We start from the raw sequence: 21,803 nt of genomic DNA, 5'->3' as shown, positions 1-21,803 counted from the left end.
TGTTTTCTCATGTTTGGAAATCGTGATGAAACACTCGCACTCGTTTTTGAAATAGTACTTGAAAACACCAGTAATGTGTATTTGAAATCCCATGACAGTAGTTTATAGAGAACCCATTGATGGGAAAATATTCAAATACATTCATGTGAATTTGGCAGCACATTCCATCATGTGAAATGATGAAATCCCATTAATGGAAATCAACTTGAAAACACCAGTAATGTGTATTTGAAATCCCATGACAGTAGTTTATAGAGAACCCATTGATGGGAAAATATTCAAATACATTCATGTGAATTTGGCAGCACATTCCATCATGTGAAATGATGAAATCCCATTAATGGAAATCAACTTGAAAACACCAGTAATGTGTATTTGAAATCCCATGACGGTAGTTTATAGAGAACCCATTGATGGGAAAATATTCAAATACATTCATGTGAATTTGGCAGCACATTCCATCATGTGAAATGATGAAATCCCATTAATGGAAATCGACTTGAAAACACAGTAATGTGTATTTGAAATTCCATGACAGTAGTTTATAAAAAAACCGTTGATGGGAAAATATTCAAATACATTCATGTGAATTTGGCAGCACATTCCATCATGTGAAATATTGAAATCCCATTAATGGAAATCGACTTGAAAACACCAGTAATGTGTATTTGAAATTCCATGACAGTAGTTTATAGAGAAACCGTTGATGGGAAAATATTCAAATACATTCAAGTTGATGATATCCCATTAATGGGAATAAACTTGAAAACACCAATTATGGAATTTAAAATCTAGTAGTCTATGCATGCATAAACAATTAAGTGAAAGTACTTAAACCCACTTAAGTCAAATGAAAAACTTGACAAACATTTATATTTATAAAATAATGGAATTGAACTTAATAAAATTTTGAAAAGAAAGTAAAAATTGAATGCATTCTGAGGGACAGACTATACATACTTAATCGAAACTTTCTCACTGATGCCCTCTCCATTCACCCGAAGCAACCCCCATTATTGTGTCCCAATGTACACGATCAACTCCAAGTCGTTGGTTTGGTTCAGGGCTGTACAAATTATCACCATTAGAAATGTAGTAATGTACACGTGCAGTTTTGGTACTGCTTTGAACTGACAACACTTTAGCAAGCCATGGTTCAGGATCACAACCATTGATGAAAATCATATCATCCACAGCTGGGTAGAAGGGTATAACAGCCATGTGTGATGTTTCAGGAAGAATGGGGCGCTGAAAATCAATGACAGTGCATGACTGTTGATCGTCAAACCTAGGGTACAGTATAACCTTTCTCAGAATGGAAGAAACTGGCACAACCAATCTGCTTGCAGGAGGAAGAGATGCAATTCCATATCCAGTACTTGCGTCTGTTATTACACTGCCATCAGGGTCCTCCAAAGAATTATATTTCTCACATTCAATAAATGTGTGAAACTGTTTGTCCTGGCCAATAGAAACACACAAAAATTGAAGACATTTACACACCATTTCTGTGCCATTATGTTCGATTAGAAGATTCTCTCCCTTCCGGTACAGAATGCCATCATTGCCAGGACAGTGAAGTGGTTTGAAAAGGTTCCGGAATGCATATCCGTGTTCTATCACCTCTGCTTCAGTGAAACAGTCTTGCGATTCTTTGATGAGTTGAATTTGACAGCATGTTAACTTCTGTTCACTTGAGGAGCCCATTCCACCAACAAGAACACCCTTGTTGCACTTGTTCGCATAAGTTGCAGAGTTAGCTACCGTCTTAGCAACATATCTGGCAGCATCCAAGCTATTTGCACACATCTACAAAATAACAGAGCTTTTCAGATAAGTAAGTGTATGTTGGAATAAAAACTTGTACCAAAGATTGGCACATTTATTTTTATTTTGTTTTTATTTTGAGTTCATTTTTTTATATTAAAATTTATGGGAGAAACAGAGACCAGAAGTTCAAGTACAATATATGTACTGTGACTCATCTATTCCCAAATAACTTCCATTTATAGCACATCAATATTAATATCAATATTGACATTAATAAAGTGTCAATTGAAATTAAATCCACTTATCGCTCATAGATATATTACAAACAACTGTTCCAGGTGACACATTTAAACATCAGCGGGACAATTTTTTCACTTCCTAATGCAGACTGGTTACGGCAGTGTGGGTGCTTTGTCATTAAAATGGTCATTTTCAGGTACAATTCAATACTCAAAGAAATTGCTACCACAACAGTGTCAATTATCAGCGATATTTTACCTTATCCAAGTTGAATTTAAACCTGCCAACATCTGGAAGCTGCTTAAAAGTCGATGGCAGTGTTCTCAGCATCTCTCTAAGTGACTCCCTCTTTGCAAATGAGCATTCTGGATTCTTGAAATTGGATGTGTGTGCAACGTATCTTTTCACAGCACGTTCAAAGGAAAAGCACCAGTAATTATCTGGATGGGAAAAGCGCCATGTATCTTCTTCAACATGCTGGAGGTTGTGAGCTGTAACAAGGCAGGATTCAATGCATAGTTCTCCTCGAGAAGGATCACAAATCGTTTTGCCATTCTACCAAACAAAGAAGCATCATCATGTTGCCAGACTTCACGCTGTCTAAACACCAATTCTGTCATTCGCACAATTAACTGCCAAATGTGGTAGTCCATGGGACCAAGCAAGCCATCAAAAATCACCTCAGATGCAGGGAAAACAAAATGTATGTATTCCTCTGCCTTCCAGTATCCAAGTCGGGAGTTGAAACCTCTAGGTACCCTGCCATCCAGGAGTTCTGTAAAGTAATCATATAACAAAATTAATGAGACATCTAACACTCATTTGGGCCAAAATAAGAGTGCACCTCGACATGCGCTGGCTTTATATTGTAGGCCAGAGAAACATCAGGGCGAAATGACATGTATTATCAGGAAATTGTTGTTATTATTCCTTCAATTAACTTTTATCTACCAACCTGCTGTCCATGGGAAAGAATTCAGCCTTTGTTCAACCACATCCTTGTCAATTACTTCACTGTCAATCCAGTTTTTGATTTGTCTTGCCGCAACATTCAGAGGAATGTTGTGCATAACATCATAAACCAAGTCTTTGAAAACATCAAATTTATACAACTTGTAAAGTCTGTGTAGAATGCTAAGTCCAGTGTACCCAGAATTTCTGCTTAGTCGAGCTCTTACAGAAGGACGATCTTCATTGTCAATATTAGTCATCTGTGGTAGTTCCTCTTCAATTTCACTTGTTTCCCACACAAATCTAGCATGATATCAATTCTCTCCATAGTAGTATGTACTTCCTCCCCCAGGATTTGTCCCTACAAAGGTGTTGCATGTGATGAGAATTTTATGTGTATGGACTTAAGTCTAAAAGTCTTATGAAAACATAACCGCTTAGTTACTTTCAAATATCATTGATTAACATTATTTTAAATTTTTATTTTGCAGGGCCTTTGGTTACCAGTATATCATTTTACAAACAATATTGCAAATAAATATAGAATCCAATGAAGTACATAGCTATAATAATTATTATTTAAGTTTGTTCAGGGTCTATTTGAACATACTGTAAAATATGCAGACCATCATAATTAAATTAACATTAATATTTAACATATTAATGAACACACCTTTTAACTTATCGCGACGACAAGGAAGCACTCCACTTTTAATGAACTTTCCCACTTCACTCTGGGCAACATAATCTCCTGTCCATAGAAGTATGAGGCACCAAATTTTAATCTTTCCAGAAGGAAGGCACTGAAAACTGTGGGCATAGTTGACTTCTAAACCTATAAAAAATAATAAAGGAATTTGAAATCTGGAAGTAATTAGTAGAAGATATAATTATTGTTTATTCACTAATTATTTTATACAACCACTTAGAAATGTGTTTAAAAAAAACTGAAAATGTACATGTATATCACATGCACTATAAGCATTTTTGGGGTGGAAATATATGTAATTACTAGGTACTGTTGCAAGTACTTAATTAAGAACAAATGCTTAAGAAAAAAATTAAAAACCATTCTGCCAGTAGCAATACCAAAACTATGGTATATTACTCTTCAGTATGAGCCATTCAGCAAACGTTTTAAAAAGCACCAAAAAGTAGATCCAAGAAGTGGGGTGGATTGCTCTTATCATTTCTATTCCCATAAATCTCTTGAGTGACTCAGTTGTGGCTTGTAGAACTGAAACATTTATACTTAGTTGGGCTCTGAACTTACCATTGATAAAAATGTCCTCAACATCTGAGACAAGGGGATGAAGGAAAGGATCCAGTGAAGATGGGCGCTTTTTTGGAAGCAAATGACTAGGAATAAAACCCACCACATAAACCTCCTCAGTGCAACTTCTCTCTTTTTTGTACATATTTGCAATGGTAATCTCAACTGCACCTAAAAACAAAATACAGTAGTTGTAATTATTTTGTAACTGAATATTCCAAGAGATATGAATATTTTATTAATTAATATGTTACGTTACATTATGTAATTTAAATAAATCCTGAATAAAATATTGATCAATTTGGCTTAATTCAATGGGTTAATGTGATTGTGACATAATGTCAGAATGTCAGTTTCCCATTATTCATTTGAATAATATTTAATTTGTGTCTAAAGTTAAACCAACTCATAAAATACCACTGTGTAGATATATAGATTAAAACTGAAATTTGTGTGCATACAAATATGTAACTCACCACAACTGTGAGATCCAGGATAGCCAAATGGTTGCCACCCGTCCCAGTGGCCAATGAAAGCAAGGTTACGTGGTTCTCCCCGCGCATACTGTGGGTGGTGGTGTACTCTTGTGCCACATTCCTCACAATCCACAGAATAAGATCCATCCTCATTGTATGTCGAGGATTGTATTTCATCTGCTGATATCACTGCAGTACAAAAGTTGCGCCTAACAGGTAACATCCACTCACACGCTGGATCCCAAAACCATCTTAATTCGTTAAAGCGGGATCCATCCCAAACCTCCTTGAAAGTGTTATGTGGGCCCTCATGATTACCTCTGATCCAATGCTCTCTTTCATGCCAGTGACCCATCATCTTTTGGCACATTATCGGATCTTCACACCAACGCTGAATCTTTTCTGGCAGTCCCAGATAGTAGTACTTAATTGCTCCTTTCTTTCCACAGTGCCTGCAAAGAGCATCTGGTGTTTCCATCACATCCCACTGAGTGACATGGGAATCATCCAAACAAATGTATAGCTCTCTCGGATCTTTATATCCACAGTCACGGAGAATTGTTTTAGTTTCATTCCTTTTTTTTGGCCAGAGTCTCATGAAATGTTCATCATTTTTACAGTAAAGTTCTTTTGAAAATGCTAAAACATCCTCAAAATCAGCAAGTGACCCTTCCATTTGCTCAACAAGCATAAGAGCTTTTAGCAATGCACAAATTACATCCTGCTTTTCTGCTGAAGGTTCATCTGAATTTTCATTGTTTTCTTCCACTGAATCAAGATTACTACTGCTATTGTTGGGATGCTGATAGCAGTCACTTGTTTCCCCGCTGCTGCAAGATGTTCTTCCACTAAAGTCTTTGTTTGTGTCAATGTTTAAACAGCTAGGGGTCTCTCTAACACTGTATGTGTCAGAATTACCAGTATCAGATTGATCACTATCTGAATCATCGCCATAATTGTCTTCCTGTGCTTCCTGTTCCTTTCCTGCACTGTTGCTGTTTAAAGAATACAAAAATATATCATCTTTAAGGCTCTTATAAGCTATAGATAAGCTGTCCAGTTTGGCATTAATTTTTGTTGTTTATTTGACAGTGTAACGTACATTATAGCAGCAGTAACAAAGACAGGATAAATGTTCATTACCTCAATGCTTCAGCATTTTTCCAGTGATTATATTCTGTTGAAGTAGATACTGCAGAATTTTTACAACTATCACAAGGACAATGGACATGTTTGTATGGCAAATTAGAACAGTGGCAAATAACAATATTTGTCCTTGGCCAGACATCAAGACATTGTCTCTTTGCACCTAGCATTGTTGATAGTAGAAATTAGAAAATTCTAGTTTGATTTTCGGAACAAGTCATTCGATTTGCTGCCCTGCATCCTCCAAATCTTTTTTCTTTCACGAATTTCCCGCCAAATGGCCCTCTTTCTACTGTAAAACCGAATAGATACTGGAAACGAGTATGACCATATTTGGCATGATTGTTGCCTGCGTCTGAACTTCTGGCGGATTTCGCGCCATTTTCACGGGCTGTCGATATCATTGACCTGCTGCTAGCAGTTCTTTGTCTTGCTCTTTTGTGTTTCCAGGTGTTTCTGCTCTTTGACTGTGTGAAAAACGGAGATATTAGGATTATGGATTCTTCTAAGTCCAGTGATTCTTCATTGGATTCTTCTAAGTGGAGCATCGACGAAGTTGTTGAGAAGATACGCGATAAATACGATGAAGACGTAGCTGAGAAATTCAGAGGTGTGTTGTGATGTTGTTCAGGCTTTAATTTGTCAAGGGAAAGTTTTAAGCTGACTAGGAGTAAAAGAGTTTTTACCCTATGACCTCTTTTAATGGAAAATGTCTTTCCCCGTTTAGCAGATCGTTGAATATTGAGAATTTTCACAGCAAGAACGTAAGCTTTTATCATGCGTCACCAACAAACTAAGCGAGGCTAATTCAGTGTTCTTATCCATTTAGTGTCTTATTGCATTGGCTGATAAGTGTCCAGATGAAGTTATTTATTAAGTCTTACAAATTTTTGTATATTCTATGAAATAAATCTTTTAGATTAAATATTGGAAAGAAATCTTCAGTCGTTCCATTCATCTTCTGGCATGTGCATTTAGGTTAAAGTTTTGGCGCCAAAATTCTCTTCCAAAACTCTTGCCGTTCTCAACCTGCGAATGTTTGTAATAAAAGACTTTATTACACGACTAAGGCGGTCCGAGGGCCAATAACTAAATCAGCCAATCAGATTACTTTATTTCCGCTCCCGCGAGGGCCGATATTTTCCAAGTATCGGACCGGGTTTTGTCCCGGATGATCCCGCGCTAATTCCCGCGCGATTTAGCGCAAGATTTTTGTCTTTCAAATCAAAGATGGCGGAAAGTACGGACGATATTTTCCGTAAAAATCACTGCAAAACTCCTGAATGGATAAGAGAACCAGAAATGCCCTCCTTCGACCTCAAATTCAAGAATTTCTTGAGTACTCTACTAACGGTGAACAAGCAGAAATGACGGAATACTCACCTACAAGCGAGACTTGCAACGAAATGATAACAACAGCCATCACAGTGAAATTGAATGCGAAGTCATTAATGATAGCCAAGAGCTAGAAGATTTTATTTCTGCGCAAAGGTCAAGCAATACAGTCAAGAAAACGAAGCCCGATATGAGGGCCCTTCAGCGTTTTTGTTCCAGTATAAACGAAACGAGAGAGCTAGAAAAAATGACAGTGCAACCTCGGTGAGCTGTTCATCGAGCTCGAACGCCCTCGAAGCTGTTTTTGCAGGTGCAAATATTTCCTCTATATCAGGATGCACTTTTCAAGTCATGACAGGGCCCGTTCAATTTGTAAACCAACCAGCTGCAAAGCGGCCAAGAAGAATCATGATCGAAAGCGACGACGAAGATTAATCCTGCTCAAACTTTCCAGTGCCAGCCACCGCGTGTTTCGAGTGACGCGTTTATGACAAATAAATTTTTTCAGCTCTAAAGTTTGACTAATTTTCCTTTAAGTTTCAAGTCTCGAAGTGATTTCGATTATAATACATTCAATGTTCAGTTTGTTAGATGTCATTTTTCCTCGTTTACTGAGCACTTTTCATAGAACAGAGCTAAGTTTTTGACTTTGTTAAAATTGAAATTAGTTAAACTGGTTGAATGAAAAGACAAGCTGCCCGCCTTTTGACAGTTGACAGTTTCTGCCACCGTTGACAGCGAAATTTATAAGAGCAAATCTTACTGGTTAAATAAAAGCAACTTAAATTGATTCCAGCATTGAAACGGCTTATTGGTGAAAACTACACCGTGAAATCGCTACAATTTCGGAGTTTTTATTGCTTTGAAAATGAAATGACCTTAAACACAGAAATAATTATAACTCCTTTAGCGCGCGTAAACGTTTTGCCGCACATTGTTTTCCACGACATCTACCACTACACAAAGTTTTCAGTCGTGTAATAAATCTCTTATTAACCAAGCTTGCTCGGGACCGTACTGGGTGAATATTGGCCCTCGGTCTTTTTGTACGGACCTCGCTGCGCTCGATCCGTACTGTCAAGACCTCGGGCCAATATTCGCCCAGTACGGCCCTCGCGCTTGGTTAATAAGATATATTTATTTTTTAACAATAGACTCTGAAATACCAGCGTTTCCTCACATAATTTATACCGATTTATTTTTTATCTTGTTTCTTATCATACAGAACAGAAAATAGATGGCAAGGCGTTAAAACTTCTCGCCAGAGAGGGTTCGAGAGCTCAGTATGAAGCATGTGGATTAGCGACAGTTGGGGACCAACTACTTCTGAAAGACGTAGTTTGTTCAGTGGACGAAGTTCCAGTGGCTGCGTACAGGCGCAGCAAGAAACCTACTGTACTAGAAGTAAAATCATTGTCACCATTGGACCAACGAGTCTACAAAGCAAAGTAAGGCCTAATAGATTCAGGTTAATTGCTGATTTTTTAATTAGTACATATCATGCACACTGTCGTAAAAATAACTCACACTAATTTTACCATTCCCTATAACTCCAAACACTCATCAATCCCTGTTTTGAATGTTCGATCAGTCGACCGTTCTTTAATCGCAATAGGTTTCGTGTGACATAAAGGATTGACTGCTTTGCAGCTCTTGAATAAAAATGAATCCAATGTTACCTTCCTGTCCAAATGATTGAAGATTTCTTGTTCTTTAGTAGTTGTAGAAAGTACAATTTTAAATGGACTTCTTTGTTCTTTACCAATTCATCTACCAGGAGAAAAGCTGTGTCAGAAGCAGCGATTGCAAACTGGCCTGGAAATGAAATGCCTAACTTCAAGAAAGATCCGGCCGCTAAAGAAGAACTCGAAAATTTGGTGGCCGAGATTGTTCCTAAATGTTCCTATGAGCCTGCAGGCTTTGACAAAGCAAGCATAAGGCAACATATCCTTGATGTCATAAATGAACGGAGGAGGAGACATCGAAATGGCCATGACTACACTCAGGTGATTGTTGATTCTCTGTTATATTATTTTGTCATCACTGGTATGTCATTGAGTTCAAGTTATACTTGTACAATGTGTGTAGTTTAACCTCTCTTCAACTATATATAATTTGGATTTATTCTTTTTCTAGATGGACAAAAGAAGACTAAAGAGAAAACGAAGTACAGAAACAAATAGCACTACTACTGGCAGTGATTCCTCAGATGCAGTGATCCGAGACGATCAGTTAGAGGAAAATCCAGCAGAACTCGTTCAATCAGGAGAATCAGATGTAGATGAAAGTGGAAATGCCAGTACTAGTGGAGATGCTAGTGCAGAATCGGATGTGGAAAAATCAACTGAGAAAAACATAAAGGTATTAAGATTTCAATTTTTGTACATTCACTTCTAAACTGTGTTCTCAGCTTGTATGGGTAATGGTAACACAAACTTAGAGATCTTTGATCTGATTGTAGCACAAGCCGTGATGAGGTAGAGTACAAGGTCTGAATGTTCATGGAGTGCTGATGCTTTCAACTATCATATTCTTAGTATCCGAATATTCAAAATAGACTGGCTGCATGAAAGCTTCAACAAGAAATATTGCATGCTAATTAATATCCTTGTTAGACACAAATAATATTAGGATATCTGTCTGGAGCATTAAATGCTACAGTATTATTGCTGTGCTTTGGTTATTTTTTTTTTTTTTTTCATAATCAACAGAAACAAATACCCATGGCTGTGGCAAAAGTAATTGTTCAAGTGGCGTTTAACGCCATAGCATTCAAAGATGTAGCAAGGAAGCAACTCATCTCTTGTGTCAAAAATATGGTTTAATACCATCAAAGGAGTGCCAAACCATGGAAAAAGAGAAGGCCGCCCAAATTGTAGCAACATATCTCCTCGAAAATGGAATTGTCCAAATTTCAAAGGAATTAAAGGATGTTCAGCGGGGGGATATAGTCAAGAAAAAAGCTTTTTAGGTTTGACCGTTTTACCCAGGGGGGGGGGGGTACTCCGGGATCCAAGTGACGGGGATGTGCAAATGATTTTTTGGGGGGTCAGAATTTTCGATTCCGGGATTTGTTTGGGTAGGAGAAGTTGGCAGGTATTTTTTTGGGTGACTTGATTTAAATAAGGGATTTTTTGGGGTATTATAATCAAACTAAAGTGCCTCGGCGCAGCCTTTGGCAATTTAGGGGTAATTTGACTAGGGTTTTTTTTGGGTGTTTTTTTTTTTTGGTCCAGGGATTTTTTTTGGTAATGAGTTTGGGTCCTGGGTTTTGCCTCCATTCAATCATCCCCGTCACTTTGATCCCTGAGTACCCCCCCCCCCCCAGGCCCTTTTATATGTAACACTTTGTTTTAAAAGAAGTATGGGTTGAAAAAAAGAGTCCAGATTGTTGCAATATATCTACAGGTTTGAAATTGAAATTGTCTACCTTAATGTATCAAAGGTTTCAACAAGGTTTTTTAGGTTTTACTTGACAAAAGTATAAACCATTTTGTGTTGTCAATGACTGCATGCAGGTTAAATGTGAAACACTTTGTTAAGAAATTATATACACTGAAGATTTTTTCTGTTTTTTTTTTAATTAAATAGAACTGTTGATCATTCATCTTAGCTTCTGTGCTTCAATCAGTCAGTGATGCTAATATATCTGAAAAAAGAAAACAATATGAAATAGTTGAGTAATAAAAGTAATGAAATAGTTGTGTAAAACCATCCTGTCTTACCTTGATGAAGGCAAATTACTAGCAGCAGTAAACCACAATAGAATGTTGATGGTAAAAATGTGTTTCTCCTGACCAAAAAGTCCCAATGCTGTGTTATCTTGACATTCAACAATGGTAAATGTTAATAAAACCATCATGGAAAGTTACAAAACATGAATGTGTATAATTGATAAACCCATCCTGTGTTACCTTGATATTCCAAAATGGTAAATGATTATAAACCATGATGGAAAATAAGATAACATGAATGTCACTATTTCTTCATAAACCCATCTTGTGTTACCTTGATTTTCCAAAATGGTAAATGTTTATAAAACATGATGGAAAATAAGATAACATGAATGTATTTCTTCATAAACCCATCCTGTGTTACCTTGATTTTCCAAAATGGTAAATGTTTATAAAACATGATGGAAAATAAGATAACATGAATGTATTTCTTCATAAACCCATCCTGTGTTACCTTGATTTTCCAAAATGGTAAATGTTTATAAACCATGATGGAAAATAAGATAACATGAATGTATTTCTTCATAAACCCATCATGTGTTACCTTGATTTTCCAAAATGGTAAATCTCGTTTAACCATGATGGGAAATTTAATTTACATTGATGTGATTTTGATAAATCCCATCATAGTAAATACCTAAAATCCATTACTGTTTATTCATTTAAAAACATTCATGGGAAGAATTCGGAATATCCATGAATGGTTTTAAAAATGGGATTTACCCAATTTACCATTCAAAAAACCATAAATGTTTTTTTGTAAAATTTTCCTGTGTATGCACCACTTTCCGTCCTGGTAACAAGTGGATTGAGAAAATTCATACCTGCAGCTTTAATTTGATACCAATTTCACTAGGTATTAAGGGGGGTGCTACGAAAACCTATTTTTAGGCCCCTTTTAAAATTTGGCTCATGGACTATTTGATTCTGTTTGGATCTACGTAAGTGGTGTTTCATTTGTTCAGACTTGTTTAATTTGGCTTAGCTTATTTTGTCCTCTTCCAGCAAGGCTCATTTGTGTGCTGGAGCGTCAGTATTTTGTAGATGGAAGATTTACGACTTAAAAATTGTTCTCGTTTTGCCTAGCTAACTTGAATCGAAACCATTTGAAGGGTGCGTGTGATGCATTCTGGATTATCATATCCGACTTTTAATTTTAAGACAATTATTTGAACTACAAAATCCGATGACTGTGCTGACACAGGAAGTTCAAGAGAGTTGGATTTTCATGAAAACATGTATGGCCAACTGAATGCACCATTGATATTATAATCAGAACTAACATTCTTTTAGAAACCTTGTCAAAATTTTAGTGCATTTCAGTATCCAATCTGCATTGATCAATCTTTCAAGATGAATCATTCATAATCCATTATTTAATGATTATTTGGTAAAGACTATCAAACTCTAAATTGGTGTATGTATTCGAATATCATTATACAGTATCTTTCTTTTTTGAGTATAAGCTTTTTATTGCATGGTTTGAGTGTCAAAGAAAAGTGTAACATGCAATTATTTATTATATAAGCTTACTTTGGGTGTGAGTGTTTTACTGGAAAATTGACCCCTGCAAAATTATTACGAACTATATCCGGGACCAAAGTGGCATATTTTTTTTTATGTCCTCACTAGTGAGGACATCAATGATGTCATTTTCCACCATTGTATGGTTGTTTCGATTAACGTTTGGCTATATTATTAATAGGAAATTACATGGTGGCTGGAAGATATGAATTAATTTTATTTTTATGTTAAAAACAATATTTTACTCATTTGCTGCGCTCATTTGTAAAACATTGTTTTCACCACTCAAAAATAAAATTCTTATCTCCATGCCCCCATATAATATCCCCCATGTGTATATGCACTTAAAAATGCTAAGTGTAATAGATTTTATTACTATTTTACTGACCAAATGACAACTTACTCCCATATTAAGATTGAGAAAACTGAAGGAAGAGGTTACAAGTGCAGCAAATGCCCAAAAGTTTGTACATCGAAGGGTGGATTAACACGAAACATCAGGAGGTCAATGAAAGTGCCAAACCAGATTATGACAGGATAGCAAGTGACAAACTTTCACCATCTCAACTGGAGAAAATGGTTGTTGAAAGTATACATGAACTGTCAAAAGACGACTGTTACCCAGCAGAAATGCGAAAGGAATTGGAAAAGGCCGAGATTAAGATATCCAATGATGATACAATTTACAAAGAGTGTGTTGGGTGCCTAGCATTTATGTTAAAAAAGAATGATGATGAGAAATAAATTCTATGAAAAATTCTTTTCATCTCTACCATTGAAAGCAGAGACACTTTTGCATAACACTATTCCCGGAAGCTTTTCCAAAATAATAGTACTGCTACTTGCAGACAAGCTTCTGGCTTTTTTGAAACCCTGTGATAGTAAAGATCAAACAGTCGAAATATCTTTGAAAGACATCAAGCGTGGTCCTCTTAATTACCTTGGTGGGTATATTTTACGTAACCTGTATAGAAAATGCAGCAAACAATCAAAGAAAACAAATGTAAATGAGGAAAAAGAGGAATTTATGGCATTACTTGACTCCCTGCATATTACTGAGCCAGTTGGAAATGATTCTTCATTTATAAGTGCTAAAGACAGAGGGGTTTGTGGTACCCTAAGAATTACTTAACTGACATTCTAGTAACAGCAGAACTACACTTCCGCGTCCAGACTGGAAAGGAGGTCTGCCACAAAATCTGCGTGGATAAGATTGTTGGCAATCTCCTCAAACAGCCAATATTGAAGTCGAAATGGAGCATGTTAGTTGAAGAATGTGGCTGTCAAATCACCGAGAGAAGGTCCCTTGTATTCCTCGACCAAATCCTCATGCTGTATATCAAAATAAGGTCCTATTCATATGCAGAGGATGTGGTTCAAAAATACAAACTTAATCAAAAGGCTGCAAAGCAGAAAGCATTACGAAAAGAAATAAAAAAGCAACAAATGAATGATAAAAACACCTGACCACCAAGAATTTCAACAGGTTTACAGCAGAATGCTTTCGTTTACAGTCAAACCAACTGAAGTGTACCCCCCTAGATTACTATATTGATTATTTGGAAATTGAACCATTTGTCACTTCAAGAATGAATTATTTTTGGAAAGGTGCGGATTAATACATGTAAATGTTCAAATCAAAAGTCGATTTCTGATTAGGTTCGACCAACACTGTCATCACTTTTAACAGGACATACCTTTTTAACCCTTATAACCACTTTCAGTGGATATTGATAATGGGTTATTAATATAAATCTAGACCACGGCGTTACAATGATTTGAGGCCTGGCGTCTAACTTACGTATAGCTACGCATGCAAGTCATATGGGTATGACCTTAAAGCCTAAATATGTAGCTGATAGTTACAAGATTCTTACAGCCAATCAGCTAGCTACTATTTGCTTAGAGACTATACAGGCCAATTTTCCTGGACAATGGCATAGGCATAGCAATACGTGCACATCGTATTTGATAGCATATAGAGCCTTTTATATCCAAAAGTTAGCAATTTTTTTGTTTTGCTTGCAAAATGGCTGGTAAGGACAACAACATTGAGCCTGAATCATCCGAGATCGACCTGCCAGAAAGACGTGTGGCCAGATGTCCTGGTTGCAGAACCCGACTTGAGCATCGCTCGGGGATCCCTTCTAAATTTTGTGAAGGGATCGCGAAATCCTCTCCAAAGAGAGAACTCAAGGACAGCCTGGGAGTGGAAGGATGCTCTCTCGACTCATTGAAATCCGAATTGGAGGCCCTGGATGTAGAGGAGCAGATTCTTCGTAGGAAAACTGAAGAAGCACAACTTAAAGAGAAGATTGCAGCCAGGCGAAAAGCAATCCAGGAGCTTAGCCAGCCTCCCCAACAGGAGGACCAATCCAGTTTTCTAACAAGCAGAAATCTCCCTCGTTTGCCGAGCGACAATCCTGGTCGGAAAACGCCATTGGATGACCACCTTTCCTCTGCCGCGACAGGGATGGAACCACCGCTAACCGCTGCCGCTTGGTTTCAGCACCCCAGCCAGACCATCCCTCAACAGCCTCAAACTCTTCCAGAGTAAAACCAAGCTTATACAGGCACCAGGGACATGTTTTTAAAGCTGCGAACAATCACGAAGGGTGAGAAACCGCTGTTAATTGTAGATTTCGTTACAAACATTGTTCCTCAGGACGAGGAAGAGTCTTTGGGCAACCAAGGAAATGCAAAAATAGTTGTCACGTACGAGCCCAAAAAGCCCAAATTAGAAACTGTCACCTTACCACAGTGGGTGATTGCCAATACCCGTATATATTATACGTAATTATCTCAGGGTAAATTAGCTAACCAAGCTGCTATTCAGCATTACTTAACTTATACAGTTAAAATCATGGAATTGTCCTCTAAGTATGACTGGAAGTCGATCTTATTGTACGATAATGAGTTTAGGAATTTGCAAGCCGTGGAGTTTCGACTCCAATCACATTCACACTGTCATGCTTCAACCTAAAGCTAACCAGTATAACTTCAGCCCTAAACAGTCGCTAACCCCTAACCCCAACCCCCGCTCTGCATTTGCAAATTTTACGTCTGATGGGAGGGTTATTTGCCGTAATTTCAATGGGCAAAAGGGGTGTATGTTACATAGTTGTAATTTTGCGCATGTGTGTAATCGTAAAGTGGCAGGCAAAGTCTGCGGTTTGTCACACCCTGGGATATCTCATAAACCCGCAGAAACCCAAAACACGCATTGACTACCTTCTAGCTCTAACCCCTTAAATTGTGATCTTTGGCTATCGGAATTAATCAGCGATGAGGATAAGGCTTTCCTCAGCGATGGCATTTGTAACGGCTTTCAGTTGGCTAACCACGGCACTCCGCATTGCGACGTTGACATGGAGAATTATAAATCGGCGACTAATCATGTCAACAAACCTAAGGTCGACAAAACTATTTGAAACGAAACCATGCAGGGCAATTATGTTATCTCGGCAACCAAGCCACGGATCATTAGCACTTTAGGAGCTATTCCTAAACCCGAATCAATCACGGGCAGGCTGTGTATATCGACACTTAATTAATAACAATAGATCGAGATGAATGAATTCCTCTTCAGAAAACAGTTGGCTGCTTTTTCCTTTGATATAATCCGAAAACAGAACGAAATACAAGCGTAAAAAGAGCTCATTTATGCTTGACAAGCAAGGTTGCTTTCGGAACAAACGCGCTGTAACAACTATGTACAAAATTGCCAATAATCTGGCACCACACTCGTTAACACGAAACTTTACTCCAGTTAGAGACACTCATCACTATGAAACTAGAGGCTGCCATATAAACCTATGTGTTCTTAAAACCCAACACTGAGTTCCTTAAAAGGAGCCTCGCCTATAACGGAGTAGTAGCATGGAATGCACTTCCTGTGGAAATCAAAGAATCAAAAGACCTAAATAGTTTTAAAAGAATTGTTAAAAAATATATATATCTACACATATTTGAACTCATTATTTATTTTAAATTCCATTTTGTAATTATATTAGAGCACGGATCTCTGGAAGATCATTAACTGATGAATGTGATCCCGTGGATAAATAAAGTTTTCTTACTCTTCTTACTCTTCTCTTGCTGTTCGCATGGTTCTTGAGTGCAAGTTATTTCTTGAGAATTATTGTTCGTGAACACGGGCTAAAATTTATTTGAGTTTTGGAAAACAGTATCCTTTTTCCCATTTTTGATTTCAATGTACTTTTTAATAAAAGATTACTTTTAAATAGCGAACTTTGAGAACGCTTTTGGTTTTGCATTCATATGCGCTGTTGTTGTTGACAGAGCCCGACTAGTCGCACTCGCTTCTCACTCGTCAAAGAGTAAAATACAAAGAAAATATCTTAAGTGAACACACTCCCTAATTTAAAAAAAAGCGCTATCAAAACATTGCCCCACCAAAAGTTTGGCTTTATAACATTTATTTCACAAAAAAGCCCTGTTTTTAGTAATTCTTGAGTTTGATTTTTTTTTCGTTATGGCGGCCGGTCAAGTGAAATTCCATCTTGAATCATCTTTTTTACCTAAGATCGGCGACTACGATTTATAAGGGCGTTTGCTGTGAAACGCAGTTATTAGTCTTGAATTTTACGATTATCAACTGTAGATTTTGTCAAACGCTAACTAAGGAATTGGTTTTAAGATAAAATAGTATTCCTGAAGCGGCCAGATCGTTCTCAGAAGGAATGGGAAGACTTCCTTCAAGTGAGCTAGAAGCAGCCTTGATCTTTGATGGAATGGCTTTGCTACAGTCCTTGATGTCAGCTGGTTGTACTACGTTTGGCGATCTTGCTCAAAAGCAAAGAGCCAAGAAGATTGTTCAAGAATTGATGTTGTATTTGACCGGTATGACAACCTAAATTCCATCAAGGGTGGAGAAAGAGAACATCGAGGAGTGGGCAGCACGCTTCAAATCCATATGAACTCTGGGAAGACACAAATTCCGAAGCAGTACGTGGGCCAAGTTTATGAGAAATCCCATAAAAAAGACATCTTTGGTGCGTTTTTTTCTGCGAGACATGGGCTAAAGAGGCAAAATTGAAGCTCAAACCTGAAAAGAGGTTTTTAGATCGGTGGATGATTTTGTGACCCGTCCGACGCAGTTGAAGTAGTATACGGCAAGGATGTCCATCCCAGAGCTTCAAGCAGACAACAAAGAGGCCAATACCAGAATTATTCTGCATGCTAAACATGGTTCAGAAACCTGTGTAAAAGTCATCATCCAATCCCCAGACACAGACGTTGCAGTGCTCTCTGTGCACTCGTTCTCGTACAATGAGCTTTGGTTCAAGACCTGTACCATGGACAAGCTTCGTTACATACCAATCCATAATCTTCAGGATAAGCACGGCCGTGCAGTGTCTCCAGGATAAGACACCACTAGTTCAGCATGCAAAAGAGACCAATTATCCCCCTCTCGCCTTGCTGTCTAGGTTAACAGTATGTTCAACGACCATATCAGTCCAGACCAAATATGCCATCCTCCTCACTAACTGTTTCCTTTGAAGTTGCTTTAAGTGTATCCTTACATGAAATGAGAATTAATTTGCAAGAAGCTGTATAGTGTGGTTGGAAGGTTTGATCGCACATTGCTAGAAGTCAGGAATTAAACCTCCGCAGTTTCAGAGCATGCAAACGAAACGGGGCATCTTCCTTTATGGAATTAAGTCAAGTTTATCGATCATGACCCTTTTCAATACACATGCAGGGTTAAAGAGACTATCCAAATAAGATGTCATCCTACTAACATCAAAAGAGACAGCGGAATTAAAATTCTGAAGCATGGATAACTATGATCATAAAACACAACAGCCGTTCGGACCTCCGAGGGAACAACATCTATTAGTCGGAATAATAATGAGGATCTAAATGCACCAATAGCAGCAAACCAATGTGCATAAATAGCGACGCGCAAACAATCGACCTCATTGCCTGATGAAGACTAGCAGTATTGCAGTCAACACGTCGCAATCAACATCTCAAAGCGATTATATCGCGAGACAAAACGAATAAACATCCATTCCTATCTTACACCACGATGAACAATATTCACATCTGTAATGACAGTTTCTTCAAATGTGTTCAAACAAAAACCATTTTAGTTGACAAAACGTGATAAATAACTCTAGTAGACAGCTTTCTCTGAGATAATTATTATTTTACAGTTAAAAGTGTTTTAAATTGATTTAACTATACGTACTGTAATCATTAAGTCTCCTAGCAACAGTTACAAGGGAAACGGCCTCAAAACAATCTTAAAACAAGAATAAGTAATGTTCTATTCTGTGTCCAAGTTTAGAGTATTTTTGGAAAAAAATGGACAGACTACAATCATTTGAAAATCACTGGCACAATTCAGGTTTGCAAAATTAGCATGATGGGATAAAACGGTACCCGTACGGGAATGCTGATTTCGAAGCGATGTCCCGCTGGCCCATCAATAAAAAATATTTTTCTGTACTTCTTAGATGTTAAACTGTCTTTTTTTGCTATTCGCATAAATATAGCAGAGGGGTGCAACGACTCAAACATTTCTCAGACCTGGCTACTAGACTATTAGAATAGCTTTCTTGTCACTTGCTTTGTATGTTATATTCATCTCATCTATGACCTCTCATGTCCCCCTTTTTAGTCTCTCCTTATCCAGTTCCGTAGCTTTTTCATTCGGAAGCATTTTTTCTTGTTCAGCTTTCTCTAGTTGGGGCAGTATTTTTTCTAAAGCTACTCCATTGACAATAACTGGCCAGGCTCTCGTTTCTGCATCAGGGACAGGAAATGTCATTAAGTGAGTGTGACATTCTGCCCACATAATGTCACTTGCTTGTTCGAAAAGCAACTATGTATCTTCAATTTTTTAAAAGAAAGTACACGGAAGCAAACGGAGATCTTTTCCATTAATTGTTTTTTCTTTTTTTTCCATTTAAATACTGGGACGGCAGATTTTGCTGAGGCCTTGCGCACAAAGCGCAAGACCTGACCACACCTTAAGCCAATGTGTGGCACCCAAAGAGCTGCAATGTTGCTGAAGTATAGTCCGTTCTCAGTTTTTTCTGGTGATACAATTTTTTCAACTTTCCCATAAAACTCGCTTCTTGCGACCACCATCCACCTTGCCATGAGAGGTAGATGGGGAGTAAACCTTGTCTTGTTGAAGAAATTGAGCAATACTCCCCCTCATACTCGACAAAGTTTGGTGGTACAGAGCTCTCTGTTTCAAAGGATGACGTTTCGTAATAGGCTGATCTTCTTGATCTTTTTTTTTTTTTTTTTTTTTTAAATAATGCAACTTTATTTACACACAACACTAATGACATAAATACTACAGATTAAAGATAAATACATATTTACAACGGGCTATTTACAAGAGACGTAATTTTTACATGTACACTTTCAGAAGGAAAAAAAATAATTGTTAATTATAAGGATAACTAATTATGACTACTTCTAAAATATAATTCTTACTTACAACACAACGCTAGAGTACAATACATTACGCTAATTACATTAATACAACGAGACACATTTTAAATAATTACTTACTAACTTGAAATACATAGTTTATTTGTACAACAGGTTCCTTTATTTTTTTACATCTTTGATTACTGACACTTCGTCCCTAATAGCTTACAATACAAAACACTATTCACACTACGTTACTTACTTACTTACTTACTTACTTACTTACTTACTTACTTACTTACTTACTTACTTAGCAAACAACAATTAATTAAAATGTTACAGAAAACAAAACAAAAAACAAAACAACAACAACATTGCTTCGCTGGGGCTTCATTTTTTTCTTCTGTAATCATTGTCGGATCTGAACCTGAGGCAGTAATACAGTCTTTGAAACGGTCATGATGGCTGATTCTATTGTGAAAGTTGCAAACAAATGCATAATTGTCCCTTTCCAATTCTGTTGGGAATTTCAACCCAAGACATGATTTGTGAAACCAGTTATCACACTCTTGAAAATCACAACCGATCCACTGGGTTGTAGTTGGTGCTCAGTAATTAGGATCAATGTATTTGCACCTCCCTTTGAAAAAAGTGACAATGTTTTGGATCATCATCGTCCATGTTTCTCTTTGGTGTGGCAGTGGACGTGTCTATACTGTGAATTGACTGACTCCATAATTCACATTTTCCACAACTGTAATTGGAGCCAATTATTCTTCGCAGAGGTTATAAAATGGTTTAATAAAGAAAATGCCACCTCTCTTACCCTCTCTTCAACTGAATTAATTTTTGGTAAGGACAAGGATAACATAAACAAAGAAATAGATATTATTAGAAAGTTAAACTTCACCTTTTTATATGCAAAATATTATGTACACAATAAGAAATTATTAAATGGAAAGCTGTCATTAAATGAATTCTTAGCTAATGTAAAATTTAAATACATCTTCGAAAAATTTAATTGTAGTTAAAGCGAATTATTTGAAATAAGAGTGTACTGTAGGATGAGTAATAGCGTGTATTAATATTGATGATGTATTGTAATTCCTAATTTAAGATCTAGTGTGCTAATAACTATATTATACTTGTAAGTTTTTTTTCTTTTTTCAATTATTGTATTTGTTTATTTTTACGTTATTCTGTGTGTATTTTTTTTGCTATTGAAATGAATAAAAAAATAAAAATAAAATAAAAATCATCGTCCACATCCTTGTTGTTCACGTTTGTTTCTGTAGATTGGGCAGGCAATGCTGCAAGGTCGGAAAGGGCAATAGAGTATCATTCATCGCTTGTTTCTGCACTTGAACAGAGCAGGTCGCTATGGAAATCAAGCAATGATCAACTGTGACGGTTTCAGTCTCATCTGGTTCGAATCGTACAGCTGCTATGGTAGACTCCATCCCTGCGTTGAGATACACGATATCACCGTTGCTCTCCTCTCTTAAAATGTTGCTTGCAGTTAGCAGCAGTAGCATGCCTAGCTTCTCGACTGTTTTTATAACCTCTCTTTTTGCCTCTCTAATCCCACTTAAAATTTCCTCTTGGACTAATAGTGGCCAGGAATTTACTCTAACATCTGGGATTTGTTGTTATTAGCTCCTCCAGTTTTACAAGTCGGCTACAAATATCGAGCAGGTCAAGCATGCACAGATTTGTTTTTCCTCTGCAGAATCCCCTACCTCGAGCATATTCACACGCTGAAATCAGCTAAAATATATCGAGCCACACGGGACGTTTGCACCAAATCATCATACAGCATTCAGTGAGCATTCACTACATCCTTTTCAAGAAAATTTGATTAAGCATTAGCATATTTCGGGATAACTGAATCTTTCACAGGCACTAGCAAAAGCGGAGACAAAATCGTGACAGATCTGA

At 37.2% G+C, this 21,803-nt stretch overlaps 3 protein-coding genes across 3 annotated transcripts; 1 reads left to right on the top strand and 2 right to left on the bottom strand.

Moving 5' to 3' along the window:
- Positions 1 to 157: 157 nt before the first annotated feature.
- LOC144647841 (uncharacterized) lies at positions 158 to 2,394 on the bottom strand. The gene is made up of 2 exons (XM_078507545.1): positions 2,269 to 2,394; positions 158 to 1,809 (listed from the first exon to the last, which is right to left on the bottom strand). Exons 1-2 carry the CDS (start codon positions 2,338 to 2,340, stop codon positions 976 to 978), a joined length of 906 nt encoding a protein of 301 aa, XP_078363671.1. The 5' UTR covers positions 2,341 to 2,394; the 3' UTR covers positions 158 to 975.
- A 20-nt stretch (positions 2,395 to 2,414) lies between these two features.
- LOC144647842 (uncharacterized) lies at positions 2,415 to 3,221 on the bottom strand. The gene is made up of 2 exons (XM_078507546.1): positions 2,966 to 3,221; positions 2,415 to 2,785 (listed from the first exon to the last, which is right to left on the bottom strand). The coding sequence occupies exons 1-2, from the start codon at positions 3,219 to 3,221 to the stop codon at positions 2,415 to 2,417; spliced, it is 627 nt and encodes a 208-aa protein (XP_078363672.1).
- A 1,522-nt stretch (positions 3,222 to 4,743) lies between these two features.
- On the top strand, positions 4,744 to 10,714 carry LOC144652296 (uncharacterized). The gene is made up of 5 exons (XM_078512334.1): positions 4,744 to 6,466; positions 8,417 to 8,639; positions 8,969 to 9,197; positions 9,328 to 9,552; positions 9,903 to 10,714. The coding sequence occupies exons 1-5, from the start codon at positions 6,352 to 6,354 to the stop codon at positions 10,014 to 10,016; spliced, it is 906 nt and encodes a 301-aa protein (XP_078368460.1). The 5' UTR covers positions 4,744 to 6,351; the 3' UTR covers positions 10,017 to 10,714.
- The last annotated feature ends 11,089 nt before the right edge of the window (positions 10,715 to 21,803 follow it).

Source organism: Oculina patagonica, chromosome 4, assembly GCF_052425735.1.
Source record: "Oculina patagonica isolate OP01 chromosome 4, crgOcupat, whole genome shotgun sequence".
Classification (NCBI taxonomy): Eukaryota; Metazoa; Cnidaria; class Anthozoa; order Scleractinia; family Oculinidae; genus Oculina; species Oculina patagonica.
This window is presented reverse-complemented; position numbering and strand designations above follow the sequence as displayed.

What these genes read in the sequence shown, in the direction of transcription:
- LOC144647842 (XM_078507546.1), bottom strand. Translation starts at nt 3,221, where the DNA reads ATGACTAATATTGACAATGAAGATCGTCCTTCTGTAAGAGCTCGACTA. An exon ending in TTCTTTCCCATGGACAGCAG is followed by an intron (nt 2,786 to 2,965) that starts GTTGGTAGATAA and finishes ATTACTTTACAG; the next exon opens with AACTCCTGGATGGCAGGGTA.
- LOC144647841 (XM_078507545.1), bottom strand. Translation starts at nt 2,340, where the DNA reads ATGCTGAGAACACTGCCATCGACTTTTAAGCAGCTTCCAGATGTTGGC. An exon ending in TTAAATTCAACTTGGATAAG is followed by an intron (nt 1,810 to 2,268) that starts GTAAAATATCGC and finishes GTTATTTTGTAG; the next exon opens with ATGTGTGCAAATAGCTTGGA.
- LOC144652296 (XM_078512334.1), top strand. Translation starts at nt 6,352, where the DNA reads ATGGATTCTTCTAAGTCCAGTGATTCTTCATTGGATTCTTCTAAGTGG. An exon ending in CGTAGCTGAGAAATTCAGAG is followed by an intron (nt 6,467 to 8,416) that starts GTGTGTTGTGAT and finishes CTTATCATACAG; the next exon opens with AACAGAAAATAGATGGCAAG. An exon ending in CAACGAGTCTACAAAGCAAA is followed by an intron (nt 8,640 to 8,968) that starts GTAAGGCCTAAT and finishes TTCATCTACCAG; the next exon opens with GAGAAAAGCTGTGTCAGAAG.